Consider the following 27,685-nt stretch of genomic DNA (forward strand, 5'->3'; position numbering starts at 1 on the left):
CACACAGAATGATCCCTGCATTAGCACCCACTAACAACGTAGTAGACAAACTAAAGCAATGATATGCTGATGTTCTGTGGAACTTCTGTGCAACGTATGCAAAGCGGAAAGAGGAACACACAACAGACTGAGCTTTCTTCTAATTCATAGCCAAATATTCCATGTGTGTTGCAACTGCTACTGGCTAATCTTACACGACTATTTAAGCCTATTTAAGTCCTTATTTAAAAGCACAAGATAAGGGGGGATGCAAACAGGGCAGACATTCACTTTTATTATGCCTGACTTACCAGGATTTTAAATGTAAATAGAACATATACATACATACATATATAATCTAATTAAGACATTACAAAAATATTAAATGTAAATATTTAATTTGATCATATGTGTTTACAATTATTGTTTTGATTGTAGTGTTAAGATTCTTACTGTTTATATTTTGTTGCCATATTTCTACATGCATTTCAGTTACCTCTTATGTAACATGTTCATGATGTGAAGAGATATATTTCCCGTTGTTGTCTGCAGTAACATTAAGATCAGCACTGATAGTCACAGCTCAGCTGACCTGAAGTACTGTGGGATTTTCATGTGTTGGCAAAAAAAAAAAAAAGAAAGGGAAGAAATTTTTTTTAAAGTGCCACAAAATGTTCTCAAAATGTAAAGACGCAGACACAGGGGCACCAAAATGGTTATATTTGGTTGATGGGCCAGGAATGGAATAGGCTTTTGGTAACCTCAAGTGAGCTAAGACCAACCTCCTAAATATTTTCCTTAAAGTTTCTTTTCTTCAAGACACTTAGTTATGTACACAACAAGACTTTGCTTATACTTTTTACTTACTTATTATCTACACTTTTAAAATAGGCTTGAAAAGTAAATCAAATTTTCTCCAGTGGGCTATGCATCCCACCTGTGTCTGTGGTTACTGTGACTACAGGTACAGTAGTGGACAGATTGACTTTTTCCCAATGTTCAAGACTTTTAAAATGTATAAAAGTCTTCAAACAAGATGAGGATATATATTGCATCCAATGCATCGCAGTGTCATTCCCTTACCTTGAATATTCTCACCATGAAGCACTAATAACTTGTTTTTTCTTCTTTTTTCTTTCTAATTGTCTTGAAGTGACTGCAGCATTAATGTAGAACCATAATCCTTACCCCTTGCATGTTTACTGACACACTTGCAACATCTCTTGTTGACCTCCCACACTAATTATTGCTCTCTGCCTTCCAACCCATTGCTGAACCAGACTGGATACAGAATTGCAGGACACATCAGCTAAGTAAGTGGTAAGCCACCATCAAGGACAAAATTTTGATTTTTTTTTTTTTTATGAGGCTACAAGGCCATAGCTTATTCGGGCAGCATTAGGGAAAAGCTTTGTAATGCAAATTTCAAAGCTTTGCAGGTCATTTTTACTCATCAAACTTTTAGAGCAAACAGCTCAAAGGGTTGTTTACCTTACATTAAACTTAGCAGACTTTGGTGGTTGTGAATTAGACTTGTGCCTTTTTTTTTTTACATGGGAGTACATTGACCATATAGCATTTTGCCTGTGGAAGGAAGAATGGACTGAATGCCTGTAAATTCTGACAAACACAGTATCATCTGTAAACAAACTGATGATAAAATGATGATGGTTTCTACATTAGTATAACAATCCTTAACTCCACAATGTCCTACCTCAAGTTTGTCAATCTGAAGGTGTCTCCGTGGCCCATACCATGTAGTCCTTCAATCTAAATCTTACATAAAATCTATGAATATACCTTGGAAGAAAAGTGCAGACGAGAGTGGCCAAGAACCTCGCATTACATTATACAAAAGGGGAAATGACCTGCGAGTCTTCATTTCAGAGTGTTTGTTGCTTTTACAAGGATGAATTGAGCGGTGAATGTTTACCTTTGTTCTGATGTTGGTATCAAAGATCAGTCATGGTCATAGTTATCCAGTGTTTTAATAAAAAGTGGCTGAATGTCCTTTCTATGTACCATTTCTGGTTTAATCCAAGTGTCTTCCTCAGTTCTGATTGCTTAGGAATTTCAGTCACAATAGCAGCTGTTGGGACATAATAACTAAATAAACTGCAGTATTACAATGTTGTGGTGCTTTCTTTAGAGAAGAAATTTTCAGTAATGACAAATCAGATTGTTGAAAGAGCAAACATAGTGTGTGATTAGTTTGTTGCACAGCAAAGCTGCCAATATGAGTTTTATTATTTGGAGAGTAAAATGTATTTAAAATAACTCCACTGAGTTTGCCTTGCAAATTTTGGTGCATGCACAGGTGTTAATGCACAGATGCAAATGTAACTTCAGTCTGCAGAAACGCTTTGTTTTTATTTTAGTTTTAGATTGCCATAGTTTGTGTCCTATATACATTCTAATCAGAAAAATGACTAAATAAAGACTTCATTACAAAAAAATATTCACTTTCTCAATCTTTATGATCCCATCTGTTTTCCTAGTTTCTGTACAGTTATTACCTACGATCATTGTACTTCTAATTTAACTGTTCAAAAATACAGCAGTTATTTTATTAATTTTTTTTTTTGGCCCCTTATCCCCACCCCCTCTCTTTCCTGTCTCTCTCTTTCAGCGTGGACAAAGGCAACTCTGCTGTTTGATTAGACACTTGGCTGCTGCCCATTTTCTTCCTGCACTTTGCTGTACTCTCTACCACATCTTGAATGAATAGAAAAACAAAACTGCTGTGAGATGCATGCAGTGCATTGTTGTTACAAAAGTAGCTAGCAATGGATTAGAGAGATTCATGAAGGAGAGTTCAGACCTGAGGATGCTTGATGGAAGGTAAAGTCATAATGTGCTGGCATTACAGACACTGTCACTGTGCTGAAGGGGAGATACTTCATACTGTTTTACAGTACTTGATGGATCACTTGATTATGTTGGTCTTTTTTTCCCCTTTTCCTTCATCTATGTAAATTATATTGATTTGTAACTATTTAATGTAGTTCAGATGGCCTTTACTGGCTTACCTTCATGTATTAATAAGCAGCTAATGGTAATAAAAGAAAAATGTGTATTTTCTAAAGCCAACGTTGTAATTAGAATCTAATATGTTGAAAATGAAATTGTTCCTATCTGCTTGCAAAAAAAAGGTAGAGAAGATGTTCTCCCTGGATAGCAAGAATATGGAAATGTAATAGAACTGTTCACAGGCTCTATTATTACAATGTTTACAAAGATGTAATCCACACACAACAGATTCTTTTAGTGTACAACTGTAGAATATTTAGTAGCATGACACAAGGGGCAAGCTGTTTTTTTTTTTTTTTGTTTTTTGTTTTTTTCGGGGGGGGGGGAGGTTGAAGGTGTTTCACTGTATGGGAGAGACTTTTCACTGCCTTAATATGTTATTCAACATTTCCAGTAATTCAGTCTTTAAAATGATCCATATTGTCCTGTTAATGCCACATTTCAACGAACATAATGCAATAACAACTGAGGAGATAAAAATGCAGTAATTAGCTGTACTAATGTGCTGCTTGCTTTTGCAGTGACTTTTTGATTCAATTGTAATTGAATCTCATGTCACATTGAATCTCATCAAACCAGACGATTCAAAAAGCAGACGATTGTCAGAGTATAATTTGAGTAATGGCTTGGTATGCTTCTCAGTGTGTGTGGGTCTGTGTACGTTTAAAAATAGAAATTACCTACATGCAGCTTAAGCCATATCAACTTTTAGTTGTATACATTTACATTTGGCTTGTGCTGTATTTTTTTTTCAAAATGCATAAAATGATCGACTTCATTAAATATGTTTTCCTGCCAAACAGTTTTCTCCCATCATTTACAAAGCCTCATTTCATTTCAAGCGCTTGAAATTGTTTAACAAAGAATAATACATTTGTTCATGTTCTTTTTTCCACCATTTATGTTGTTCTTTTGATATTTTTGACACATCCTTATCAGAATTTTTCTTAGATATTTTTAGGAAGTAATTAGTGAATAAGCTTTTATTTCTTTTCTATTGCTAATCAGGGGCCAGCAGGTCTCCCTGGTTGAAATTATCAGTTTCTGTTGGTCTGTCTTTCCTGTCTCCTCCACTTCCACTTCAACAGCTGCTCTCCCTGAGCTGGTTTCTTCCAGGGGGTTACTTCCTACTAAAAGAGAAGGTCTTTCTCTGAAACTGGTGATGATTTTAGAACACACGCTGATGGAATTTTCTATGAAAGTAGGGATGCTAGTTTTTCTGTCAGCGTGGTCTCTCTCAACTGGTTAAGCTGTTCAGTTTCACATCCCACCACCAAAAACATGTATTACATTATTTGTTGATTATCAAATGAAACGGTAATGAATAAGTCATGAGCCATATTGATTGTCTAGGTTTTATTAAACTGATTGATCAGGAAGCAAATAGAACATGGTTTCTTTTCCATATCATTGAACAAACATGCCCAAGGAATTACTCTTTTCACAAATCATTAATACTAAGGAATTTTATGTCTATACACTTGTCTTTATGAAACTATTCCATATTGGCAGGTTGCCATTATTCTCAAATATATTGTTAAAAAGAAAGATTTCTGAATGTACTTGATTCAAGTAAAAACACATAATATGAAAGCAAAATAATTCCATTTTCAGCAGTACCAGCGACTTTCATTGACCAGTTAGTGTTTAGCAAAAATATAATCCTTCAGACATAAGTTTTTCATTTAAAAAGATAAATAAATTAACATAATTTTAAGAAACTGGTCCAAATGTAAATGATAACATTTGAAGTTTTTCATTATCTTTAAGATTTCTTTTGAGAAAACTATCACCAAATAATCTATATTTTGGCTCAGAATTTGACAATTTTCTTATCACAACAAGTCTAACAAAGAAATGGTCTATTACATTAAATTTTAGTTCTTTGTGCAAGCATAATTGCACTTTTATTCATGTTGTGCACTTTAAAAAATACATTGTTGCACACAAATGTTTGCACACACGTTTGATCATTTACTGGTACTTTTTAACAATGTAATATATAGAATTCTGTCAATGACATTAGTTGCACTTGGTTTTTAAGTTGTTGGGAATTGTTTAAGGCTTAGCTTACCAAATGTTTTTATGGGTTTTAACTCTTAACTATTTTTTTTTTTTAACTCTTAGAAAGGTACATTGTGGAGTTTAAACAGTGGGATTTTAGAATGTAATCTTGTGTTTGTTTTTATGATAAGGAAAATGCATCTTTTTAACAAGAAGGATTTAAGGTCCGTCAACAGCAGAGGAGTCAAAGTGAGAGGCAGATAGATGCTGGTTCAGGCTAAGTTGCTCCACAACAACATTGTGCAAGTTCCTCTGGTCCACTGTATACTTTGGCCAATTAAAGAATTTTGCACTGGATTCCCATTTGGTTGTTTTGTTGTTTCAAGGCCTTCTCTCAAGTTGTTTTGTTAGAGTATTCTACAGATTTTAAATGAGTAATTTCAGTAATGGTATTACCTTTAAACTAAATAAATGGTCTGCGGGATCAAATATAATTCAGTTTTTTCAGTTTATATATGGATGCCAGAAAAATGTCCTAACTACTTCCAATCAGCCAAAGCTTTTTGTCTAAGATATTTCTCCAAGCAGTAGATGGCAATAGGATCAGTATCCACATCAAACTTATTGGCAAAGAGGTGGTCTTGTTCAAGCAGCCACTGCAGATCTCCAGCAGCATATACACATATTGACCTGACATGGTTGCCTTTGCACTCTGGGTACACAGCACCCATTGAATCCTGTGACCCCTCATGTGCCTCCCATTTTACCAGCCGAGCAATTGCATTGATATCTGACACATCATATTTACGATTGGGCCTCTTGGAGCCAGGAACACCAGAGATTCGTTGAATTGTTGCCCATAGATGCTCATCAGGACTGTAGGTGTCTTTGAACCACTCTAACAGTGCATGTATTCGCTGGTCTTCCAACACACTGCGGATGTATCCTCGGGTAACCACGATGTAGGCACTTCCTGACATGATGGGCAGATTAAAAGGAGCTGGATCTTTTTTTTTCTTTGTTCTCTGGGAACATTAAAATAGTAAATTAGTATGTTCAGACCGGCCTTAATTGGTCATTAAAAGGCTTTCTGAATAGAAAGCTGTGTTTAATAACCATTTGTCCTTCATCAGGTATCCATAGTCTCAAAAAGACTTACCTGGATTCTTCCATCAACAATCTGATGAACATATGAGACTCTCCACTTCTTTTCTGGAGGCAGGTTTTCTGATTCCAAGCTGTTCCTGCCCCTCAGTGCACGCAGCATCCTTACTATCTCTAAGTTCGTTTTCAGTGGGAAGTCCTGACCACAAAGGTTGATGAAGTATTTCCACTTTGTGCTGGCATTGTAGAGATCAGCCATACAATTAAGGTCAGCTTGGACACGTGACCAGCTAGCATAGACCACATTTTCAGCCTGGCTGGCTAAGAAGACATTGGGGAAACAGGACGTAATAGCACTGATGGCAGAGGAGACTGAGGCTTTTGATTTTTTGTCCACATGAACACAATAAATATTTTGAGGTGCATAAATTGCTCGTAGTAGTCGCTCAAAGTTCTGCACCTAAAGGATATGAAAAAATGAATATTGTATTTTTACACAAAACTCTGCAACTCTTTTACACAAGAAGACAACAGAACAGTTTAACTTTAGTGTTTTTCTTTTTTAGTGGCAAATAACATGAGGTAACTAATAGAAAGCATAAGAAAAACGTGTTTATATCAAGTCTTGTTTTTTGTTTTCATTGTATTGTCTTGTTTTAATGATATTAATAATACTAATATTAATAATAAACATAATAAAAGGTATTCTTTGCAGTCCTGGTGGCATAGGTGGGTATTGGGGGGCTTTACCCGCTATGGAGTCAATTGTACCTGCCCTGGACCTCAAAGCAGTTTTCCGTTTTGGATTTTTTTTTTTTTTTTTTTTTTTTTTTTTTTTGTCAGAGTATCCATCTTTTGGTTAACGAGTCTATCTTGATTTGTCTACCCTACAATCCAACCAACTAAGGGAAGTTACTGTTAGCTAATTACAGAGAAGAGAGAGGTGGGTCACTGACTTAGATTGAATATAGTCCCTGGTAGCTGGCAGTGTTTCCAACTTAGCAACTTTGTCACTAAATTTAACAAGTTTTTAGATCCCTTCAGTCCATTTTTGTTTTGTCAAAAAGTGACTAGCAACAAATCCAGCAACGTCTTCTGCTGTTTGGACACTTTTGGAGACTATAGTGAAGGAAGGTATTTTTATTTAATATCAATTATTAGCGTTGCTGCACGTGCCCCTCCTGCATCTAAAAGCCCTTGACAGAGGCCTCATGCTGCAGCAGTTCCACCTCCCACCTGCAGGAGATCATCACCTCTGTTCATGACCAGACAGAAAATTAAACATGCAAAGCTAAAGCTGATTCTTTCCTGGCTTCTAGTCAGATATTGTCTCCTAATAAAGAGTTAAACAAAACATTAAAAAAGTTAGAAGTACTGTAACATTTTGTAGACTTCTAATTAAGCTGAATCGTACTGCTTTCTGTGCGCCCTTGTTGCTGTTCTTGACTTTGTTGAATAAATGGGCACAACATACTCAACACTGTTTTATTAAATATATATATATTTTAGTATCAACTGCCCCTTATAGTGAGCGCTGTGGCACAGTGGTTGTTGTAAAACTGCAGAGAAGTCACAAGCAGGGCCGGATTAAAAGTGTACAGGCCCCTGTGTCCAGAGTATTCCAGGGGCCCCCCTTTCCCACCACAACATTGTAAAAATTGTGAATGATACACTGTGAAACAGCATTTCTAACATCTTTCAGCCAGTGGTATCAATTACAATACACTAGACAATGCGGTGTAACTATCTGGCTTTTATGTACATTTTGTTTTGTTGTTTGTTTCATTTTTGTTTTAAACTGCTGGTATGTGCCCGACGTGGGCCCCTGGGCCTGTGCCCATAATGCCCATTGGATAATCCAGCCTTGGTCATAAGTCACTGTACTTTCTCATTGATTCTGATGAGCGCTGCAACCATGGGGAAAGCAAAGCCATTCAGACCTTTCTAGTTGGGAAGTTTCAACTACCATAGTTTTACACAAAGACTTTAATAAGATGAAGTACAAAAAGGTTCATGATTTGGACTACTGGTCAAATCATGAACTGGATATGAGTGTTCAGTATCTAGTAAAACTAGAATATACAGGAACACTTACATGTAAATTCACAAACAAATTACATGAGAGAAAAACTATTCTGATCTTGGTGATGATGCATAGGAAGCTCATTGCATTACATGCAAAGCAAGGAGCTGGAAGCATAAAGACAGCTTTCTTTATATGTATTTATTAAGTTATTGCTTTCTAAACCCACAAACACTTCAAAACTGATTTTCACCAATCTGAAAGTGGACTCTAAATCTTTTTTGGCAACTGTACAAACTCTAGTAGCTGCTTGCAATACACAAATCAAACAATAACCATCTAAATAGCTCAACACAAGTAATATAAGTGGTTTCTTCAAATTCAACAGAAAATTACACCTACAACCATTGCAGTCTCGAAATTGTTCACCCCCTTCATGACAAGCATTCTTCGTACTTACTAGAGCACTGTTTTCCTTTTAAGACCTGCTGCAAATGTGATGCATAACCAGACACCACTTTCTGGCAGTGTTATTGTGAAGTCTTAGCCCATTCCTCATTGGAAAAGGTCTCCACTTACTAATGTCCTTATGTTTGAGTGCTTAAAGTGCCTTTTTCAAATCTAACCAAAGAGTTTCAATGGGGTTCAAGTCAAGTGACTGTGATGGCCACTCTGATATCTTGCAAGATTTCTTTTGAAACCAAGTTTGGTGGACTTTGAGGTATGCCCTGTTGGAAAGTCCAAAGATTCGCAAGCTTCAGATTCCTCACAGACAGGCAGCACCACATTTTCTCTCAGGATTTCACCCGATACTTTATTTAATCTATCTTGCCCTCCACGTGGTGTAGGTTACCAATGCTAAAGAAAGGCAAGCAGCTCCAGAACACTGATTCACCACAATGTAGATAAGCAGCAAATGTTTCATTCCTCCTCCAGACATACCACTGATGCATAGGCCTAACAATATGTTTTGCTTTAGCGCTCCACAGAACAGCATCCCAAAACCTCTTTGGCTAATTTATGCAGTGTTGAGTAAATTTGAAAGGACTTTTCTTTTGCTTTTGGGTCAGTAGTGGTGTCCATCTTGGAGTCGGTATTGTGTTGTGTAGTGTGCATATTACTGTGGAAACTGAAATCTCACAGCCTGCTGCAATCAAGTCTTGCTGCAGGTTTTTCGCAGTCAGTCAAGGGGTTTTGACCACCTGCCTCCAAAGGAATCTGGTAGCAGGCACTGATCAATTCTTCTTTCTGCTACATCCAGGTTGTGCCACCACTGTTGCTTGAACACAAAACTTGCATACTATGCTTCTTACTGTATCTCTCGGAACATTCAATGCCTTGGCTATCTTTTGTATCCTTTTCTTTGTTTATGCAAAGCCATGATCTTTCCTCTGCAAGTTTTAGACAATTCTCTTGACTTTGCCCTCTCTAACGTGCAATCTAACATCGCGGTAAAAAATCTAGATATCCAAAACACCTGATGCATCTAATTAAAACCTTGACTTAGGTGTGCTTGAGACCACACCTGATTTGCATGTGCTCTTATGGGGATACCTATTCAGGGAGACTGCAGCGGTCATTGAAAGTTGCATTTTCAGTTGAATTTGGAGAAAGCATGTTTGATAGTAGTGGTGTTGGTCTATTTAAATGCTTCTTGTTTTATTTTTTTTTTAATGGCAGCTGCTAGGTTTACTGACAAAATGTACAAACTAATTTGCTGTTGGGCTAAATAATTTTAACTGCACTTGTGTGTTGTGATAATTTTGCTTTCTTTCTGTCACTTTTACTGGGCTGGCACAATGGCCAGTTTACATTAATGGACTCCACGCCTTGTAAAATCACTTAACACCAGCATGTTATACACATGTGGCTGTGTCCTCCTGTCATTCTGCCCCAAAGGTGCACATTTTTTGTGGAGGATGGTGGGACATAAGAAACTAAAACAGATGCAATTTTCCTTCTGTGGTTATCTTATTCTCATGAGTTATTTTTCCCAACTGTGAACATGCATCCAACGTATCTTTCTCTACAGCGTATACACCTTTTTCTTCTTTTTTAATGACCATTTCCTCTTTAACAGACTGAACTCTGGTTTCCAAAGGACTCAGACAATGCTTTTAAATACCTCATGTTGGCTATTGTTTCTTTTTTTTTTTTAAACATTTTAATTTCGATTTAGGAGCTTTTTATGTTTCTGGTATTAATCCTTAGATGTTATTTACAAACTAATTTTCAATAATTTTTTTGTTCATTTTGTAGGCCTTTTCAGTGAATATACTTCTTTTTTGGTTTGTTTGTTTGTTTGTTTGTTTTTTTACTCCATATCAAAAGATGAGGCTGTACCACCTAATTGTTTCGAGACTCAATGAATAATTTCAACTGTCAATATCAGTCGAGAAAAATCCAAACAGCAGGTTCTTGTTCCTTTAAACATTATCTACTGTAAGCAGCACACTATTTAAAGAAAGTAGAGCCAATGTAAACATTGTGAACCTAAACCAGCATTCATTCCATTGAGCATCGTCATGACTTCATGACCATCTTATCTGTCAAACCTGCTGTTAAGTCATGAGCGCTTGTGGACTCTGAGCTCCTCTGGTGCTGGCCTTTTAGTTGTTCCAAAAGTGAGGACCAAAACTTAGTGATTCCTCATTCCACAACTATGGCCCTCGTCTTTGGAACAGCCTGTTGGAGGGCCTCAGCGCTGTTGATGTTTTTCAAATGAGGCTCAAGCCACCTTTTTAGCTTAGCTTTTAACAGATTATATTTTATCTTGTGTTGTGCGTTATTTTTTTTTGTTATTTCATATATATATATTATCCCTGCTTTTATCTGTCCATATTGTTATTATAGGGTTATTTGATTTTCAGTTTTTTCTGTTGTTTTTTATTTAACTCCACTGTTTTCATCATAGGGATCCTTCAACCCAGGAGCTGTGCCTACTCAGTCTGGGGGCTGCCTGCAGGGTGATTGCCCTTTTTGGGATGACTGTGGTCCTGCACTACAGCCTTACAACTGCAGAGTGGGCTGGATACCCAAGATATTGTTTCCTCTCAGAAGTGTCAAGCCAGATGTTCACTACTCTTATTATTTTTATCCTAAGAAGCAGAATGTGGGATTTAGGCAGTTTGTGTGTGTGTGTGTGTGTGTGTGTGTGTGTGTGTGTGTGTGTGTGTGTGTGTGTGTGTGTGTGTGTGTGTGTGTGTGTGTGCGGTCTCTCACATTTATGCATGTGAGAAAAAATGATGAGATATATCTATATATATATATATATATATATATATATATATATATATATATATATATATATATATATATATATATATATATATATAGATATATATATATATATATATATATATATATATATAGATATATATATATATATATATATATATATATATATATATATATATATATATATATATATATATATATATATATAGATATATATATATATATATATATATATATATATATATATATATATATATATATATATATATATATATAAATATCTCAATAGATGTATAAATGCATAGATAGACAGATGGATAGACGGATCCATAGGCTTATTTTCTGCAGTAGTGTGCACATACATGTTTGTTTATCTTTCAGATTTATTAAAGTGCTGCCTGACACAACACAAGAAATTGTTTATATCATGCAAAGAACTTTGTGTTGCCTTAGCCAGAAAAGCGCTTTATATATAAGTGTAATTATTAATGACTGTTGCAATGAAATTGAGACTTTAGAATTTGCATACCTTGTGATGCACAACAATTGAATAAGCCAAAGGAAATTCCTCCTCTTCTTTGCTTAATGGAAACATTAAGTATTTCCTCTTTAACTTGAAACTCCTGAAAGTACACCATTTTGAACAGGTAACAAAATTGTTTTACAATCCATAAAAGAGTGGGACAAGTGATGAAACATGTTAGTGAAAAGCAACCCACCTGCAGTCCTGTGTTGTATTAATATAATGGTCATCAGGGATCTGTATATTCTTGCGGACATCTTTAGTGATAGCCTGTATTTTGGCCCACTCCAATGCCTCTCGGTCTCCCTGCAGGATTGCTGAACAGTTGCACTCTTTCTCTGGGCAACTGTGATCATATGTATATTCTAACCATCTGTATTTAGGGATAAAGCCAGGTGTCCAGTCTGTGCTCAGCTGACTGACCAGAAACACCATCCCCAATGATCCCACTGCAATAGTGAACATCAGGAACTGGCCCAGCCAACATCGTTTTAGTAACCGCATATTGGGTTATTTAAAATTTGTTGCTTTTCCAAGTGAGTTCTTCTGAGGTTAGTCCAACTTCACTTGGTGCTTTTTCCTTTGCATTTGTTGATTTACTTTTTTCAAATGAATAATTGTGACAAAAATTATTAAATTTGAAAGTACAATGTAATGTCAGATGGTCTGGTTAATGATAAATCATTTAGACTTTTTAAACTGTGGACAATCCATGGTAAAATGTCTGAGGTGTGTTATGCTTTGACATTATTGCCCAGTATTCCTCTCATCATCTAGCCAAAAAGACTTATCCCGTAAGATACAGTTCCTGTAAAAAAGATGAGAGAAGTTATACAAATACATGCAAAATTCTAGATAATAGTCATCAAACCTTAATAGAAAATGTCCCCAACCAAATAATACTATGAATTAGGTGACCAGCATTTTGTGCTAAAATAGATCAAAAACTGGATAAAAATCATCTGCTTCTGAACCACAACACAATCAAATATAACTGACCATAAAATGCTTGCTACTGTTGAATGTGTACTGTTCCCTTTTACATGATGTTTGTGCTTCATATCATGTACTTGGTGATAAGCAAATAAAATGAATGAATGAATGAATGACAAAAGAATAGCTATCAATAAATTAGTAAAATGTATATTCCAAAGGAACAAAAAGCTTCCAAATGCAATGTAGGTCTTCTTTTTGAGGACAATGTTTAGTTTATAAATCAAGCTTATGTAATGAATAATCCAGAATTAGTAATAACTGAATCATGTGCTGTGGCTATTTGATGACTAAGAATAGAAAATGATGGTCTCTTTTTGACAGTTTGGAAATGAGTCATGTAGAAATAGGTGATTGTTTTATTCACAATAACATACCAAGAGTACTTTTGAAATGAATTGCAATGTGAGGCAGAAAGGCAATATAGAGCAACTGCTGTGTCAACAAAGATAAATTGATTGCACAATAGTTCCCCTGCACATAATGCGTTTTGAGTTGGATGAAAACACACTTCGCTCCATTTTAAACAAGAAGTCAAATCTGGCTATAATTTTTTTTTAATCAAATCTTAAATATGATTTTGAATAAATATATATAAATATATATAAAGATATATATTTATATCGGTTTCTTTTCATTGTGTTTCATCTTGCATTAGATTATTCCTCTATTTTGGTTTAAGAAACAGACAGAAAAGACAGATTTAACATAATTTATTTTTTGTTCGCTTTTATTTTGTATATCAAATATGGAATAAAATCAGCTTTGAAAAAGTCCTGTGATATCTTTCCTGTGAGATTATTAAAATATTCTTTATTTAATTTAATTTTAAATTAGCTTGATGCCTCACAACAGTTCTTGATTTTCTTTTTATCTTTGTGGAATATTCCCAGTTCCAGCTACAGACAGAATACAATGTGTTCCTACCTTTAGTAAAGTTTTCTTTACTGTCAAATTGATCCCATAAAGACAGAGGTAGCTTTCGTCAAGACTTCAAATGCTGTTCAGGAAAACAAAAAAGCAGCAATAAAGATTAAAATAAACGCCTAGCGACAACAAATGCACCTATTCAAACTACAAAACTTGCATGACTGTAATTTCCTTGGAATGATAAATGACTCTTCTTACGGTGCATTCAAATCTTCCTATTGACACTACAAAACACAAGGGCGGATAAAGTAGTTATTTAACAAGATAGAGTAACACACAAGACACATGTGATCAAATTAATTTCATATATAAAGGCCTTGCTAACTTAAAACGCAGAGCGGAAAGGATTTCTATATGTATAGAAATCTTTTTTTTCTACCGCTAGTTGAATGTGATTCTCCTCTCCCGTCAAGGCTTGTCTGATCAGTGTCACTTGTTGCTGGAGTAATGATTCACCTATATATTCATCCCTTCAGGATTTTTTCAAAATAAAACCTATGCTTGCATGTAAAAAAAAGAAAAAAAAAAGGTATAATAGCCTGATCTATGCCTGAACGTCAGAGCTTGTTGACATATATTAATTTAAACGATGCACTGAGAAGCTCCAGTAAAATTAGGAAATAAGTAAGAATTAAACAACAAGGAGATGTATGATTACACCATTTCTCATTTCAAAGTTAATAACTTATAAAGCATAGCCTATTTAGGTGTCGGTGTCGACGTAGGCCAGTTTTTTTTTTGTTTTGTTTTGTTTTTTTGTTTTTTTTTTTAATGCTAAACAACCGTTGTCTGGTTACGGTGTTAATCTCCCACTCCCCTGACAAAAGTCAGCTGATCTGAATCGGTTGATTAAAGACTGTATGCTTGATAAACGCGTTGCTATGGTGACGCCCGTCAGGGAGTGATACTACCTGCATTTACCTTGCCGAACTTTGTGTGCGTATAAACCATACAGTCTATGGTATAAACGTAAATAATGCACGCCAGTTTGCATCTCTAACATAATTGAACATAATATAGACGGTTGTTTATGCGTGATAGCAAACAGTTAAAGATTCACTTCTGTGGAGCCAAGAGGAAGAATAAACATACACGCGGCTTGTATTACATTCACACATTTATATTCTGACAGTAAAGCGCTCCTCCATAAAAAAAAAAAAATAAAATAAAAAAATTTTTAAAAAAAACTATTATCCTTCTAATAAATTTCAAAATTAGCACCACTTTAAAAGTGAAAATGATCACAGAAGTTAGTTTAGAAAACTAGTTGTCTACACTTTTTTTTTTTTTTTTTAAATCACGTTTTCATTCCTAATGATGTTTCTTTTAGTTAATATCTATATTGTGTCTATGTTGAACTGGATGCCTAATTTATACAGATTTAAAAAAAAAAAAAAAAAAAAAAAAAAGATTTAAAAACCTAATATCTGGTTATTCCAGTGTAAATTTTTTTTATTATTGTTCTGTATTCTTGATACTTATGTGTTTCGAGTTTAAGTTAAATATACTCAGTAGCCCATTAGTTTTGTTCTAACATTTTAGTCCAACTGAGCCACTGTTTAGAAAAAGGGCAGTCTTATGTTGCCCTCTTCTGGTTTAATACAGAAAGCTATACCAACAAAATTGTAGCACCCTACTGTTTAGGACAAAAATGTTGAACAAGTCATAAAAACAAGTTTCCAAAACACTGTACAAATAGAAGAGCATGTTTTTCCTTGTTGCTTCGATAAAATGAATGCCTCATTTGTCTGGGCTTTATATGGGGGGTGTTATGCCCTGTACTGATCCCCCATCTCTGCAATAACACATCACATCACTAAAGCATTACTGATAGCCTACTGCTTATTTTTTTGCCTCAACATCCATCATCAAGGCTCTGCATCTAGACACGATTTTCATTTACAGAAACCTGAGTGTAACCAAAATTATTTAATCATCTTCCAAGTCCACTAAATATTGCTCTCGAATAGAAGCATAAAAGATGTTTCTATATGTAGAAAAGGTTTCCCTTACAAACCCACGTTTGAACACACTTACCTATTGAGTTTAAGGGGAAAGTGTGTGTGTGGTTTCCCATCTACAAGTTTGAAGGCTTCAAACAAAAAAAGGGAGTTTTTTTCCTTTTTTTTATATTACCAAATCTCTCTCATGGAGCTTTGTGTCCTATTTTCAAAACTCGTGGTCTGGAATAGCAATGACTGTAGACCACACAGATGACAAATTTCTTTGAAACTATGGTAAACCAGCTTTTCCATGAGCATTATCCTCAGGAGTTAGTAAATTCAGTTTAACTGCCCAACGCCAAGAAACATGGAGTATTTTATTAGTTAATAAACAAATGGAACATGAGTGAATGAGTCACGAGCCAGAATAATTGTCAGTGTTTTATTAGTGGTTGATCAGGAAGCAAAAGTTTCTTAAATTCCCTTTCATATTGTTTCATATTGTCTAATTCCCAATGAATTTTTATTTCAAATATATGTATACTGAAAAATATTGTGTCTACACCCCTGTGTCAAATGAGCTATCTGTGAGACTATTCCATATCGGGCAGGATGCCCTAATTCCCAAGTGAACTATTAAAAAGTGAAGGACATTTCTGCATGCACCTCATTTGTGTAAAAAAAACTGATTACATAAAAGGAAAAAAAAATCCATTCTCAACTGTGCCAACATCTTTAAGTCATCTTTCAGAAGCAATTTGACTTAGTAAAAAAATATATATATAATTAAGGTTTTCATTTTATAAAAAAAAAAAAGAAAGAAAAAAATAGGTTAAAATATGGATGCCAGAAAATTTTTCTATCTACTCCCAATCAGCCAAAGCTTTTTGTCTAAGATATTTCTCCAAGCAGTAGATGGCAATAGGATCAGTATCCACATCAAACTTATTGGCAAAGAGGTGGTCTTGTTCAAGCAGCCACTGCAGATCTCCAGCACCATATACACATATTGACCTGACATGGTTGCCTTTGCACTCTGGGTACACAGCACCCATTGAATCCTGTGAACCCTCATGCCACTGCCACTTTACCAGCCGAGCAATTGCATTGATATCTGACACATCATATTTACGACTGGGCCTCTTGGAGCCAGGAACACCAGAGATTCGTTGAATTGTCGCCCATAGATGCTCATCAGGACTGTAGGTGTCTTTGAACCACTCTAACAGTGCATATATTCGCCGGTCTTCCAACACACTGCGGATGTATCCTCGGGTAACCACGATGTAGGCACTTCCTGACATGATGGGTAGATTAAAAGGAGCTGGATCCTTTCTCTTCTCTGTTGTCTGGGAACATTAAAGTAACATTTGCATGATGTAATTAGTCATTAAGGCCAGTCTGAACAGAAAGCTTTCCTAATGACACCTAGCCCATCATCACAGGTATATTTTCTCAAAAAGACTTACCTGGATATTTCCATCAACAATCTGATGAACATATGAGACTCTCCACATCTTTTCTGGAGGCAGGTTTTCTGATTCCAAGCTGTTCCTGCCCCTCAGTGCACGCAGCATCCTTACTATCTCTAAGTTCGTTTTCAGTGGGAAGTCCTGACCACAAAGGTTGATGAAGTATTTCCACTTTGTGCTGGCATTGTAGAGATCAGCCATACAATTAAGGTCAGCTTGGACACGTGACCAGCTAGCATAGACCACATTTTCAGCCTGGCTGGCTAAGAAGACATTGGGGAAACAGGAAGTAATAGTACTGATGGCAGAGGAGACTGAGGCTTCTGATTTTTTGTCCACATGAACACAATAAATATTTTGAGGTGCATAAATTGCTCGTAGTAGTCGCTCAAAGTTCTGCACCTAAAGGATATGAAAAAATGAGTTAAATTGTTTGTTTTTAAAAAAAAAAAAAAAAAAAAAGGTACAGATTTCTATAACAGTCTGACAAATTATTGTAACTGTTATGTAGATGATCAATTTAACATGAAGATAAAGGTAAAGAATAGCACAGTGATTCATTATAATGGAAGTTTGTATGCAAACTTTTACTAAAGAACATCTGAGAGAGTTTGAGGGACTTTTTAGTGTGTTTGCCATTTCAGAGACTTGGATAACCCAAGAGAAAAATGAATATTTTGAATTAAATGGATAGTATTTTTTTTTCATTCAAAGGAAGAAAAGGAAGTGAGTGATATTATATGCACAAGAGTTAGAAACAAGAAGACATTGAATTTATTATAAAAAAGAATTTTCAAAACAAAACTGGACTATAATATAGAAAGAAATTTATGCTAATAAATCATGACACATTTTTAAAGATATGATAGAACTTTAAATGACAAAAGCTGTCCAGTAATTAAATATAACATGGGGAAAATATACAGAAATACTGTGGATGACTAAAGGGTTCCAAAAATGTCTGCAAAAAAAGACTAAATTTACACTTCAAAATTTCCATACCTTGTGATGCACAACAATAGAATATGCCAGAGGAAAGTCCTCCTCTTCCTTGCTTAGTGAGACTGTTAAATATTTCCTACTTATCTTGAAAGCACTGTAAAAAAAAAAAAAAAAAAAAAGAAAAAAGCTTATCATTACATGCTTTTTTTTTTTTTTTAAATGTTTGTTTTTATATTTCACATAAACTTACAGACTGAAGCAATTCACCTGCAGTCTTGCGTGGCATTAATGTAATATTCATCAGGGATCAGAACACTCTTGCGGAAACTTTTTGTGATACTCAGTATTTTGGCCTGCTCTAGCGCCTCCCGTTCTCCCAGCAGGATAGCTGGACAGTTACACTCTTTTTCTGGGCCAGTATCATCATCTGCATAGTCCAACCAGCTGTACTCAAGTGGGAAGAAGCGGGAAGATGCCCAGTCTGTGTCCAGTTGACTGACATGAAATACAATCCCCAGAGATCCCACCACAACAGTGAGCTTCAATAGCTGGAGCACCCAACCTCGTCTTAGCACCCGCATAATTTTGAAATTGTGATCATATAGTCCAGCTGCAAATAGTTTAATCCTTTACATGTAATTTGGCAGTCATTGATTAATCTTTGTTAAAAACTGTAACATTACTGAATAGAACACACATATCACATAAACAGGAGACATAAAGTTACTAATTTAGACTGCCTGGATTTAAAACTTAGGATAAAATGTCTGATGAAGGCTTTGTCCTGTTCTGGGAGAAGAGTTGGTTGTGCAATTTTCCCCTCATTATGGAGCCAGGCTAATTATGTACTCCACCTCCTGTTATTGTGCCTGAAAAGAATATGAGAAATGTGATATGAGCACAACCCATGTTTGTTGGCATATCTAAGCACAAATGTGTTTGATCCTTTATTGTGTTCACAAATAACGCAGTGAAGAAAAAAAAAAAAAAAAAAAAAAACACACAAAAGAAAAAAGTACAGTTATCTTACCAAAGACAAGCAATGACTTTGACAACATGGGTTTTTTTTTTCTTCTCTGCCTTTCTTTCAACCCAGTGTTCTCAGAATTACATACACCTTTCATTTTTAGTGCAGCATTATTAATATCTTCACAAATAAAGGGCAAATTTACCAAATGAGACAAAATAATACCAAAAAGCAATAATTCTAAGAAATAAGAGACATATGCATATTCATCAAACACTATAGCTACATGTTAGCCTGTCTTCCTTCAACTGGATTAACATTTATAGGAAGAACATGAAATTATCCATCTCCTGTTCTCTGACTACAGATGGAGTGGACAGTTGTTTAACGATATTTGGACTCATTGAGAAATTAGCCTAAACACCCCCCATCTTACAAATCGTAATATACAATTATATTCTAAATATCCATCAGTTAGATACACAAATCCAAAAAAAAAAAAAAAAATCAGAATCACTTCATTTCTCACTTTCCTGAATATTGCATAAACTGAATACACAAACTAAGAAAGTGAATTTCTTTTCATCTTAGTGCAGTACAAAAGCATGACCAAATAAAAATTTAAATAGACCATCCTAAAACAGATCAACAACAAGAGATAAGAGAGTGAAACAGGAGAGATAAACCTCTCAGGCTAGCAAGCTGGACCAGAATTCAAAAGGCAAGTGCAGTTGCTAAAGGTTAAGACATACTTGGAATTTCACGGATCATTGTGGAGACAGGGAGGTCCAACAATAAATAACCAGATGAACCAGTTTTTCGGTAAAAAAAAAAAAAAAAAAGAGGAATTGAAATGTCCCAAAGAAGCTACACAAATAACCAGCCGTCATTTTGTGTATAACCATGGTTAAAAGTAAATTTTCTTTCCACATCTGTTGATAGTTATTTTTGTGGAAATATTCTGTGTACTGCAATGTTGGCTAACATGTGCACTCTAGCTCATGGCTATAAGAACATATAAAGTGTATAAAAGTCATTTCTTTGTAACTGATTAACTGATGGCAAAACAAGTAACAAGAAAAATCGCATCAGAATACAAAAACCCACCGGAATCTAACTTATGTTAAAGCAGGAGTAACACTTTCTCTCGCTCTCTCTCATTAGAATAATCTAAATTTTAAACCCAAATCCAAAATTGAAGAGAACTATTTTTCCCCATGTAAAGTATTAGTTAGCACACTATTTACAGTATATGTTTTTAAGGCAAATGAACAATAGAAAGAAAAGTGAATAAACATTAAAAGACCATTCTAAAGAAGACATTTGTCTATACATATAGTGCAGTGTATGAGTCATGTGGTAAAAATTTGCATAATTGTTATTAAATAATCAGCAGAACTTATGAACAACTCTTACCTGCTATTTGAGCCAGAGCTTCTCTAAACTTGTTGTTCTTCAGTTGACTGTGCATTTTTTCTGACGTACACCGGTTAGTGTTACATGCCTTTTGACTATAAAAAGGCGAAGCTGGAATTGGCTGTGCACATCCTGTCAGCATGTTTTCAAAGTAAAGAGTTTACCTGTTCAAGTATGCAAATTCACACATACTGTCATGGTTAAGACTTTTTGTGCCTTAGTTTCAGGTTTCCTGTTTTATTTTGTAGTTTTTCCTGTTTGGTTCTCTTGTTTGTTTAGCTGTATTGATTTCCTGTTCATTGAGTTCATCTGGTCTTGTTTTAGTTCATTCCGTATACCTGTTTCTTGTTTGCTAATTGAGAGCTCCCGGAAAGATCGGTTGAGCAGCATTACTTCCAAATCAGGGAGCACCACGAGGTAAATTTACATAGTGTTTTCCTTTAAGCCACGATTGAAGCAAGTAGTAGCTATATTTCTAACATTTGAACTATGCACCTGAAGGCAGCATGGAACTTCCGCGTTGGTCACGCGGTCAATGACATCAGCCCGAGCGTTTCGCTGGCAAATGTTTCCACACATGTAACATCCACTGGTTTTTTCAGAGCTTCATGATTTTGACCATACGACCAAGGGACCTAACTGTTACCAGGACTGTCGCCTTCTAAGTCCTCTACAGTTCCTCTGCGTTTAAAGCCGCCCTAAAACTGTGCATCTACTTACACTAGTTAGCAGTGTTAGCATAGCCGATGAACTTTCACCATCAGTGACGAAGGTCCGACTTTAACTCCAGCAAGCCAGTCAGACAGGTGAAACTTACGGCGCTGCTGATTACGAAGACGCGGACAGATCTGCGTCTTTTAAACACAGTTTTCAGTTTTACTGGCTTTCAAAGCTGCGAGTTAGCTAGCAGAATATTTCTATTTGAAAGCCAAATCGCCTTCCTTGTGTTCGAGGTCATTCCGTCGCTTCCTTCTAAGCTAGCTGGTCTTGGGACAGTGGTCATGAAGAGCCTCCCGTTTTTCTGCCGAGGAGAGGTCATCCGTGGTTTTGGGAGAGGCAGCAAAGAACTTGGAATTCCCACAGGTGAGAAAATGATTACCTTGGCCCTTGGGTCCTCAGTTTGCTGAGGAACAGTCGACTTACTATGCAGATAACGTGACGTGTAAGAAGCAGAGTTATGACTGAAGATGAATTTAGCATGCCTCTTCATAGTTTGACTTTATTAATTTTCCATGCGATTTATCAGTACTGGATTGATTATCGGTGACACTGGCTAGCTACGCACATCACGACACCTTTTTACGAAACGATTATTCTGTTATCTGGCAGAGATGAATGAGAGTTGCGTAACGGAACTATTTGGTAACTAGAAATCCTTATAAATGTTGACACAATGCGACCATGGACATGTTGTAAAATGTTATTTATTTTTTAATTAATTTTTTAAACATGTATTACTACCATAGAGAGGCAAACGTAAGTTTTTTTTTTGTTGTTGTTTTTTACATTGGAGTGCACCACATTCTGTGTATTGAGCTTTGAAATATTTGCCTCAAGTGCAGGAAACAGTGAAAGAATATATTTTCATTTGTATGCATTACCAGTTGAAAGTTTGTTCAATCAGAAATTGTAAATTGACTTGTATTTGTATAGCTTATTTATTTGGACTTTCAGAAGTTTAGACTCAAGCCTTAATGCGGACACACATTACAAAGTTTGGTACAAAGCACAATATAGTGTAAACATTACTACTTTTAGAGAGTCGGAAAATATTTTTGGAACCTTCTCATAACGAAGATGTTACTTTGTGACTTTATAGTTGCATAGAACATGTTTGGCTATCCACATTTTATAAAAGATAATATGAATATATATATATTTGCTTTTATATTAAAAGAAATGTAATTCAAATGTATTTTCACTTTTTTTCTTGTCCTACAAAATATTACTGTATCAATGATTGATCAAAATTTTGAATTTAGATTAAAAAAAAAAAAAAAAAAAACACTTTAAAGCACTTGAAAACACAGATTTAAAATTCTACCGCATCTTACCAACAGGAAGCCAGGTTAATGGAGGAGAGGAAGCATTTCAAGGGTTATCTTAAGTAACATATTTTTTCAATTTTTTTCAAAATATATTTATTATGCCTAATTTTATTACTATGGTTTCAGTCCCTTGTCCAGAAGTGGGAAGTTGCTATTATACAATGTTCTAATCAAATAAAATTTTATTTACATTTCATACACAAGTAGCACAAAGTGCTTTACATTATAAAAACAGAGTTTGCATCGTGTCTAAACTGCATTAACCGACAACAGCCATATATTTTTTAGACTGAAGACGGACTGAGTATCAACACATTGCTTGTCACTGTCAACTTGTCATCTCGGGGCCACATAATGCTATAGGGAGTTAGTCTTATGATACAGTATCATTTATCTAAGCATGAAGTGGTGTATATCAAACACAGTGAATAGCCCTTTTTTGTGTGGACTCTGACTGTGCTGCATCACAGCAGCATTTACAAAGCTTTTTTGTTTTTCAAAGTCCTGAAGAAGCCAAGACCTAAAATGTCACGGTGGGGCAGTCGACAGGGACCTTCATCGCTATTTAAGCCCCTACGCCACCCAAAATGCAAACGCTCTTCATTACTGCTTTCATCTTTAATTTTGCTTAGTTATTCTTCTTTCTTCTGGTTTTTGCATCTGATGTACAGCCAACTTCCCAGACTCAGTGGTGGATAATCTTCCCCCGGATATCGGAACAGGGATTTATTTTGGATGGGCATGTGTCGGTAATGGTGACGTGTACAAAATGGTAATGAGCATCGGCTGGAACCCTTACTACAAAAATACCAAGAAATCCATGGTAAGTGCAAGACCAGCTCTTTGCACTCTAAACAGACTGGTCAGGGGAAAAAAGTGCATATTGTAAATCTGTTTCTCAGATGTAGTTTTAGTCTAGACAGTCACATCTCTCATGAATGTTCTTAATCTTGTTAAGCCCTAGCAAAGAAATGAGTAGAATTTTCTCTTTTTATTTTAACCTTAAATTCCATTTAAAAGATGTTGGGGGAAAAAAATGTAAAAGATGTTCCATTTATGATATGTCAGTGTGATATGTCAGAATTATTGGTGCCCAGAAAGGTATCCACCATGAGCAGAAGACAAGGCTCAGATTGTATCTAACAGGATTATGAGAAAAATGTTTTCACAAAGCTGGGGGTGGCCAACATCGCGTCTCCTTTTCACAGGTTCATGCATCACCGTTGTACCACAATGGAGGACATGTTTTATTTTGCATTGCACGTACTTCTCTTGAATTCCTATAAAATGTTCCCAAACTCTTGAGCTCTGTTGCCAGTTGGCCATGATACTGGTGTTTTGGCATAATTTTTCTGGTGACGTCATTTTTGAACCCAATTGCCACGATGCGCATGTGTGTCAAGGACAGAAAGGCAGCAGAAGATACAACAGCAGTTTTGAGAGTGGAAAAATCTTTAAAAAATAAACAATTACTTGATTATTAAGGTTAATCAACTAATCATGGAACCCAAGTCAGATGTGTTGCCTCAGGGACAGTCTTAACACTTGCAGGACGACTGGAGTTGATCACCCCTTGACATAAAGTGATGTAATGCATCTAAGAAATAATAATTTTAAGTATGATACAAACAAGGTTTAAAGGGTAACATTGTGACAACCCTTGTAAAAAAAAAAAAAAAAAAAAAAATTAAAAAATTTAAACTATGGATTTTAAAGATTCTGATGATCAAACTAAAGCTACAAAATCCTAGAAAAAATAATACATTGTATTTATGTGTGTGTGTCTGCAAGTTGTTGGCCTTTAGCTTATCAAAAGGTCACAGTGTAATATTGTCTCTTCTTGTATTTTGAAGGGATTATATTTGACAAACACTACTCCCATTAGTTTTCCTCTTAATTTCACTCCTTCCACTCAAAGTGTTCAAAGCACTAGAAACCTAGATTTTTACAATTCATAAATAATATAAGAAAATGTAGAAGTCAGCATTAGCTGATGATTAAATGAGGGGGGCCAAGTGAGGGAAGGTCCCTTGTACATAGATTTATTATTTTTGGGGTGTTATAAAACACTTAGAAATGACCAAGGAAAGATGGGAAAGTCCAGACATGAGTTGTTTTCAGAGTTGTTTGAAATGTATGGTGCTCAATATGATGTATGAGATTGTTGGCTCAAGTTAAGTGAAACATGCTTAAAGGAAGTTTGCAAGCTGTAAAGTCAAAAGAACTTAGTTTCTGTCTTACAAAGCATGAACGTTTTAATCTTTCAAACATTTGCTTGAGCTGTTTTCTACTTTTAGGCTTTTTAAAATAAATTAGTTTTTTGCATACTGCACTTGCAGTCAGTACACTGGCATTTTCTAGCATCTGTCTAGTCCTTAACGTGCCAAAGCCCACTCTAGTACCTCCTGGTTTCACCACAAAACATGATCAGTGCAGTGATTTTGTGTGTGTGTGTGTGTGTCTTTATGGAAGTTAATGAAATATTTTTTGGTTTTAGGAAACACACGTGATTCACAAATTCAAAGAAGATTTTTATGGCGAAATTCTCAGCGTTGTTATGGTGGGCTACATCCGTCCAGAGACAACCTTCGACTCACTTGGTATGCTTTTTACTCCATTTAAACTGGAATTTTTCTTGCTTTCATGTTGTATTAGTATGCATTCATTCTGGGCCCCCTCTATGCCTTCCCATATCTTATTGTCTAATTACTTTTTCTTACGCTCCCTCTAATTTTGCCATTGTGGATGTTTTTGTTTCTGCCCTACAGAGGCTCTCATTGCTGCAATCAATAATGACATTGAAGAGGCCAAAGTGAAACTGGAGCTCCCAGAACATCACAAACTAAAAGATGACAACTTCTTCACCAGTACAGCCAGCTCATCTTCAGTCTCACCCACCGCCACTGCATCCACATCACAGACTATTATGAATGGTCACTGACAGCTGACTATGACGGCCACACACAGCGTCTGCACTTGCTTAGACCGACCAGATCAACAAAGAATTCTATGGCCGACACACACAGGCTGTTCCTAAGTACAGCCCAGCTTTGAAATCTGTCAGCTGATACCATGGCTACACATGAACATAATCAGAAACAGACAATCCATTCAGTTGTATTTTCTTTTTTGTCAGGTTTCCTGTTTTAAAGACCTGTTAATTTTCCTGCGTGTTTGTGTTCCAGATATCTGCTTATTGGATTATTTCTATATATTCACACCATAATGTCGCTTTGCATCTCACTGGTCCTGCTCTATATGTGGAATCTGACAAATTGCAAGATGCAAAACATTGACAGCTTGTAAAATGATCTATGTAATCAACAATCCATTAGATCCATAAACTGAAGTTAACAAATTATCTTGCAAATGTTGAAGATTCATCTGTTTTTTTGTCGAACTGTATTTAAAGCCTGACGTGGTTATGAAAAGGTTGTTACATTATTGTTTCTAACTAAATTGATAGCCACCAAGTTGGATAAAATTACGACAAATTGTGTGACCATCAAAAAAGAACATTTAAGTTACAAAATTGTGTAAATATTAAGCTTGTTACGCCACGAAAAGTGAGAACTTTGTTCTTGCTCTCGAGGCCGCAAGAACAAGGAAAAAGTTCCTCTTGGTCTGTGGCAGGGTAGGGATTGCTGCAGGCTTTGATGTTCAGTGAACCCGGTTATATAAGAAACTTCACACACAGCAGGGCAGGTTGTGCACAAAGATCAAACCAATCCCACAATTCATCTAGCGGTATATGCACGTTTGTTTTTTCCCCCCCCCAAATTCTTACACATCAAATTTGTGAATATCAAGGGGGCCTTAAAACAGAAGTTTCTCATTACGATGTATTTTAGACCTGTGTGTGTGAGCACCTAAGAATCGAGAAGAAACTTTTAAACAACACTGCAAGGGTCTGCACTTAAATGAAGCCCTTTAAATTGAGTTTAATTTATTAAACATTTAAATCTGCGTGTCGTCTTCTTGAAATAATGGCCTAAAAAATTACTCTGGCCATTATTTTAAGAAGATATGAAACTTTTGGATTTGTAAAGTCTACATGGATTTAATTTGAGTTTATTAAAGGATTATTTGGGCGGTAAAAGGTGTAGCAGCATTTTATGAATGCACTTAGCTCTTTTAGTTAACTTTGCTGCAGTTTTTGTATATTTTCACCACTTATCAAGAAAGTGGAACTGAATTAAACGTGTTGCTTTATCAACCCTGTAAAAGAGATAAAGGACAAAGTGTTTATAACTTTTACATTTTCTCTTATGCTGGTCATTCCAAGTAGGTTTATAAAGTACAGGGTCATATGTTGCATTGATTTACTGCAGTTTACACATAGACCTGGGTTACTGCACATAGACTGAAAGATTCACTTCATTTTCATTGTTTTACATAATTTTATCAAATAAAATGTTATGAAATACAATTCTACGTTCGTCTAATATTTAGAATATGGAACTAATGCAATTATTATGAATACATAGAAAACCCACAAAGAGATTTTATGTGTTTAGCTGTGATCACTGCACAGTTTCACTGTGGCATTGTTTAGATAAGCTTCTGCAATATTTCAAGATTTATTCCCTTCTTGCATTAAATGTTCATCAAGAGCTTATATTGATGGGAGAGTCTGACCAGTGTGCAAGCCTTGTCCAGTCTTTGTCAGTGGCTCTAAGGTCTGGTCTTTGGTGGCCAGTCCATGTGTGAAAATGTCTCGGTGCTCTCTGAACCGCTCTTTCACAGTCTGACCCTGATGAATCCTGGCATTGTCATCTTGGAATATTCCCTAGCCTTCAGTGCAAAAAAAACCCATTGATTGAATAACCTTAGTCATTAAGTATATTCAGGTCGCAGCTGACCTCATTCTTTGGGCACATAATGCTGTTGAACCGAGACCTGATCAATCGCAGCAACCCCAGATCACAGCCCTGCCCCCACAAGCTTGTATAATTGGCGCCAGGTATGATGGCTGCATCACTTCATCTGCCTCTCTTTTTACCCTGATGTGCCCAGCACTCTGGAACAGGATTGATCTGGACTCATCAGACCACATGACCTTATGTTGCTCCAG

The 27,685-nt window shown here is 35.8% G+C and overlaps 3 protein-coding genes across 3 annotated transcripts; 1 reads left to right on the forward strand and 2 right to left on the reverse strand.

Annotated features, from left to right (window-relative positions):
* Positions 1-5,552: 5,552 nt before the first annotated feature.
* On the reverse strand, positions 5,553-12,404 carry LOC306764477 (beta-1,3-galactosyl-O-glycosyl-glycoprotein beta-1,6-N-acetylglucosaminyltransferase-like; the record flags this gene model as incomplete). The annotated part of the gene is made up of 4 exons (XM_079251651.1): positions 5,553-6,038; positions 6,173-6,577; positions 11,907-12,000; positions 12,097-12,404. 4 exons carry the CDS (start codon positions 12,402-12,404, stop codon positions 5,553-5,555), a joined length of 1,293 nt encoding a protein of 430 aa, XP_079107777.1.
* Positions 12,405-16,614: 4,210 nt separating this feature from the next.
* On the reverse strand, positions 16,615-18,761 carry LOC306764478 (beta-1,3-galactosyl-O-glycosyl-glycoprotein beta-1,6-N-acetylglucosaminyltransferase-like; the record flags this gene model as incomplete). The annotated part of the gene is made up of 4 exons (XM_079251652.1): positions 16,615-17,115; positions 17,236-17,640; positions 18,241-18,334; positions 18,448-18,761. The coding sequence occupies 4 exons, from the start codon at positions 18,759-18,761 to the stop codon at positions 16,630-16,632; spliced, it is 1,299 nt and encodes a 432-aa protein (XP_079107778.1). The 3' UTR covers positions 16,615-16,629.
* A 2,347-nt stretch (positions 18,762-21,108) lies between these two features.
* On the forward strand, positions 21,109-27,193 carry rfk (riboflavin kinase). Its single transcript, XM_079251589.1, has 4 exons — positions 21,109-21,646; positions 23,283-23,434; positions 25,109-25,211; positions 25,380-27,193. The coding sequence occupies exons 1-4, from the start codon at positions 21,565-21,567 to the stop codon at positions 25,550-25,552; spliced, it is 510 nt and encodes a 169-aa protein (XP_079107715.1). The 5' UTR covers positions 21,109-21,564; the 3' UTR covers positions 25,553-27,193.
* Positions 27,194-27,685: the final 492 nt, after the last annotated feature.

The sequence above is a fragment of the Telmatherina bonti genome (assembly GCF_933228915.1).
Source record: "Telmatherina bonti genome assembly, chromosome: 13".
NCBI lineage: Eukaryota > Metazoa > Chordata > Actinopteri > Atheriniformes > Telmatherinidae > Telmatherina > Telmatherina bonti.

Coding starts and splice junctions, on each gene's coding strand:
- rfk (XM_079251589.1), top strand. CDS start 21,565: ATGAAGAGCCTCCCGTTTTTCTGCCGAGGAGAGGTCATCCGTGGTTTT. Junction 23,435..25,108: donor AAAATACCAAGAAATCCATG/GTAAGTGCAAGA, acceptor TTTTGGTTTTAG/GAAACACACGTGATTCACAA. Junction 25,212..25,379: donor GACAACCTTCGACTCACTTG/GTATGCTTTTTA, acceptor TCTGCCCTACAG/AGGCTCTCATTGCTGCAATC.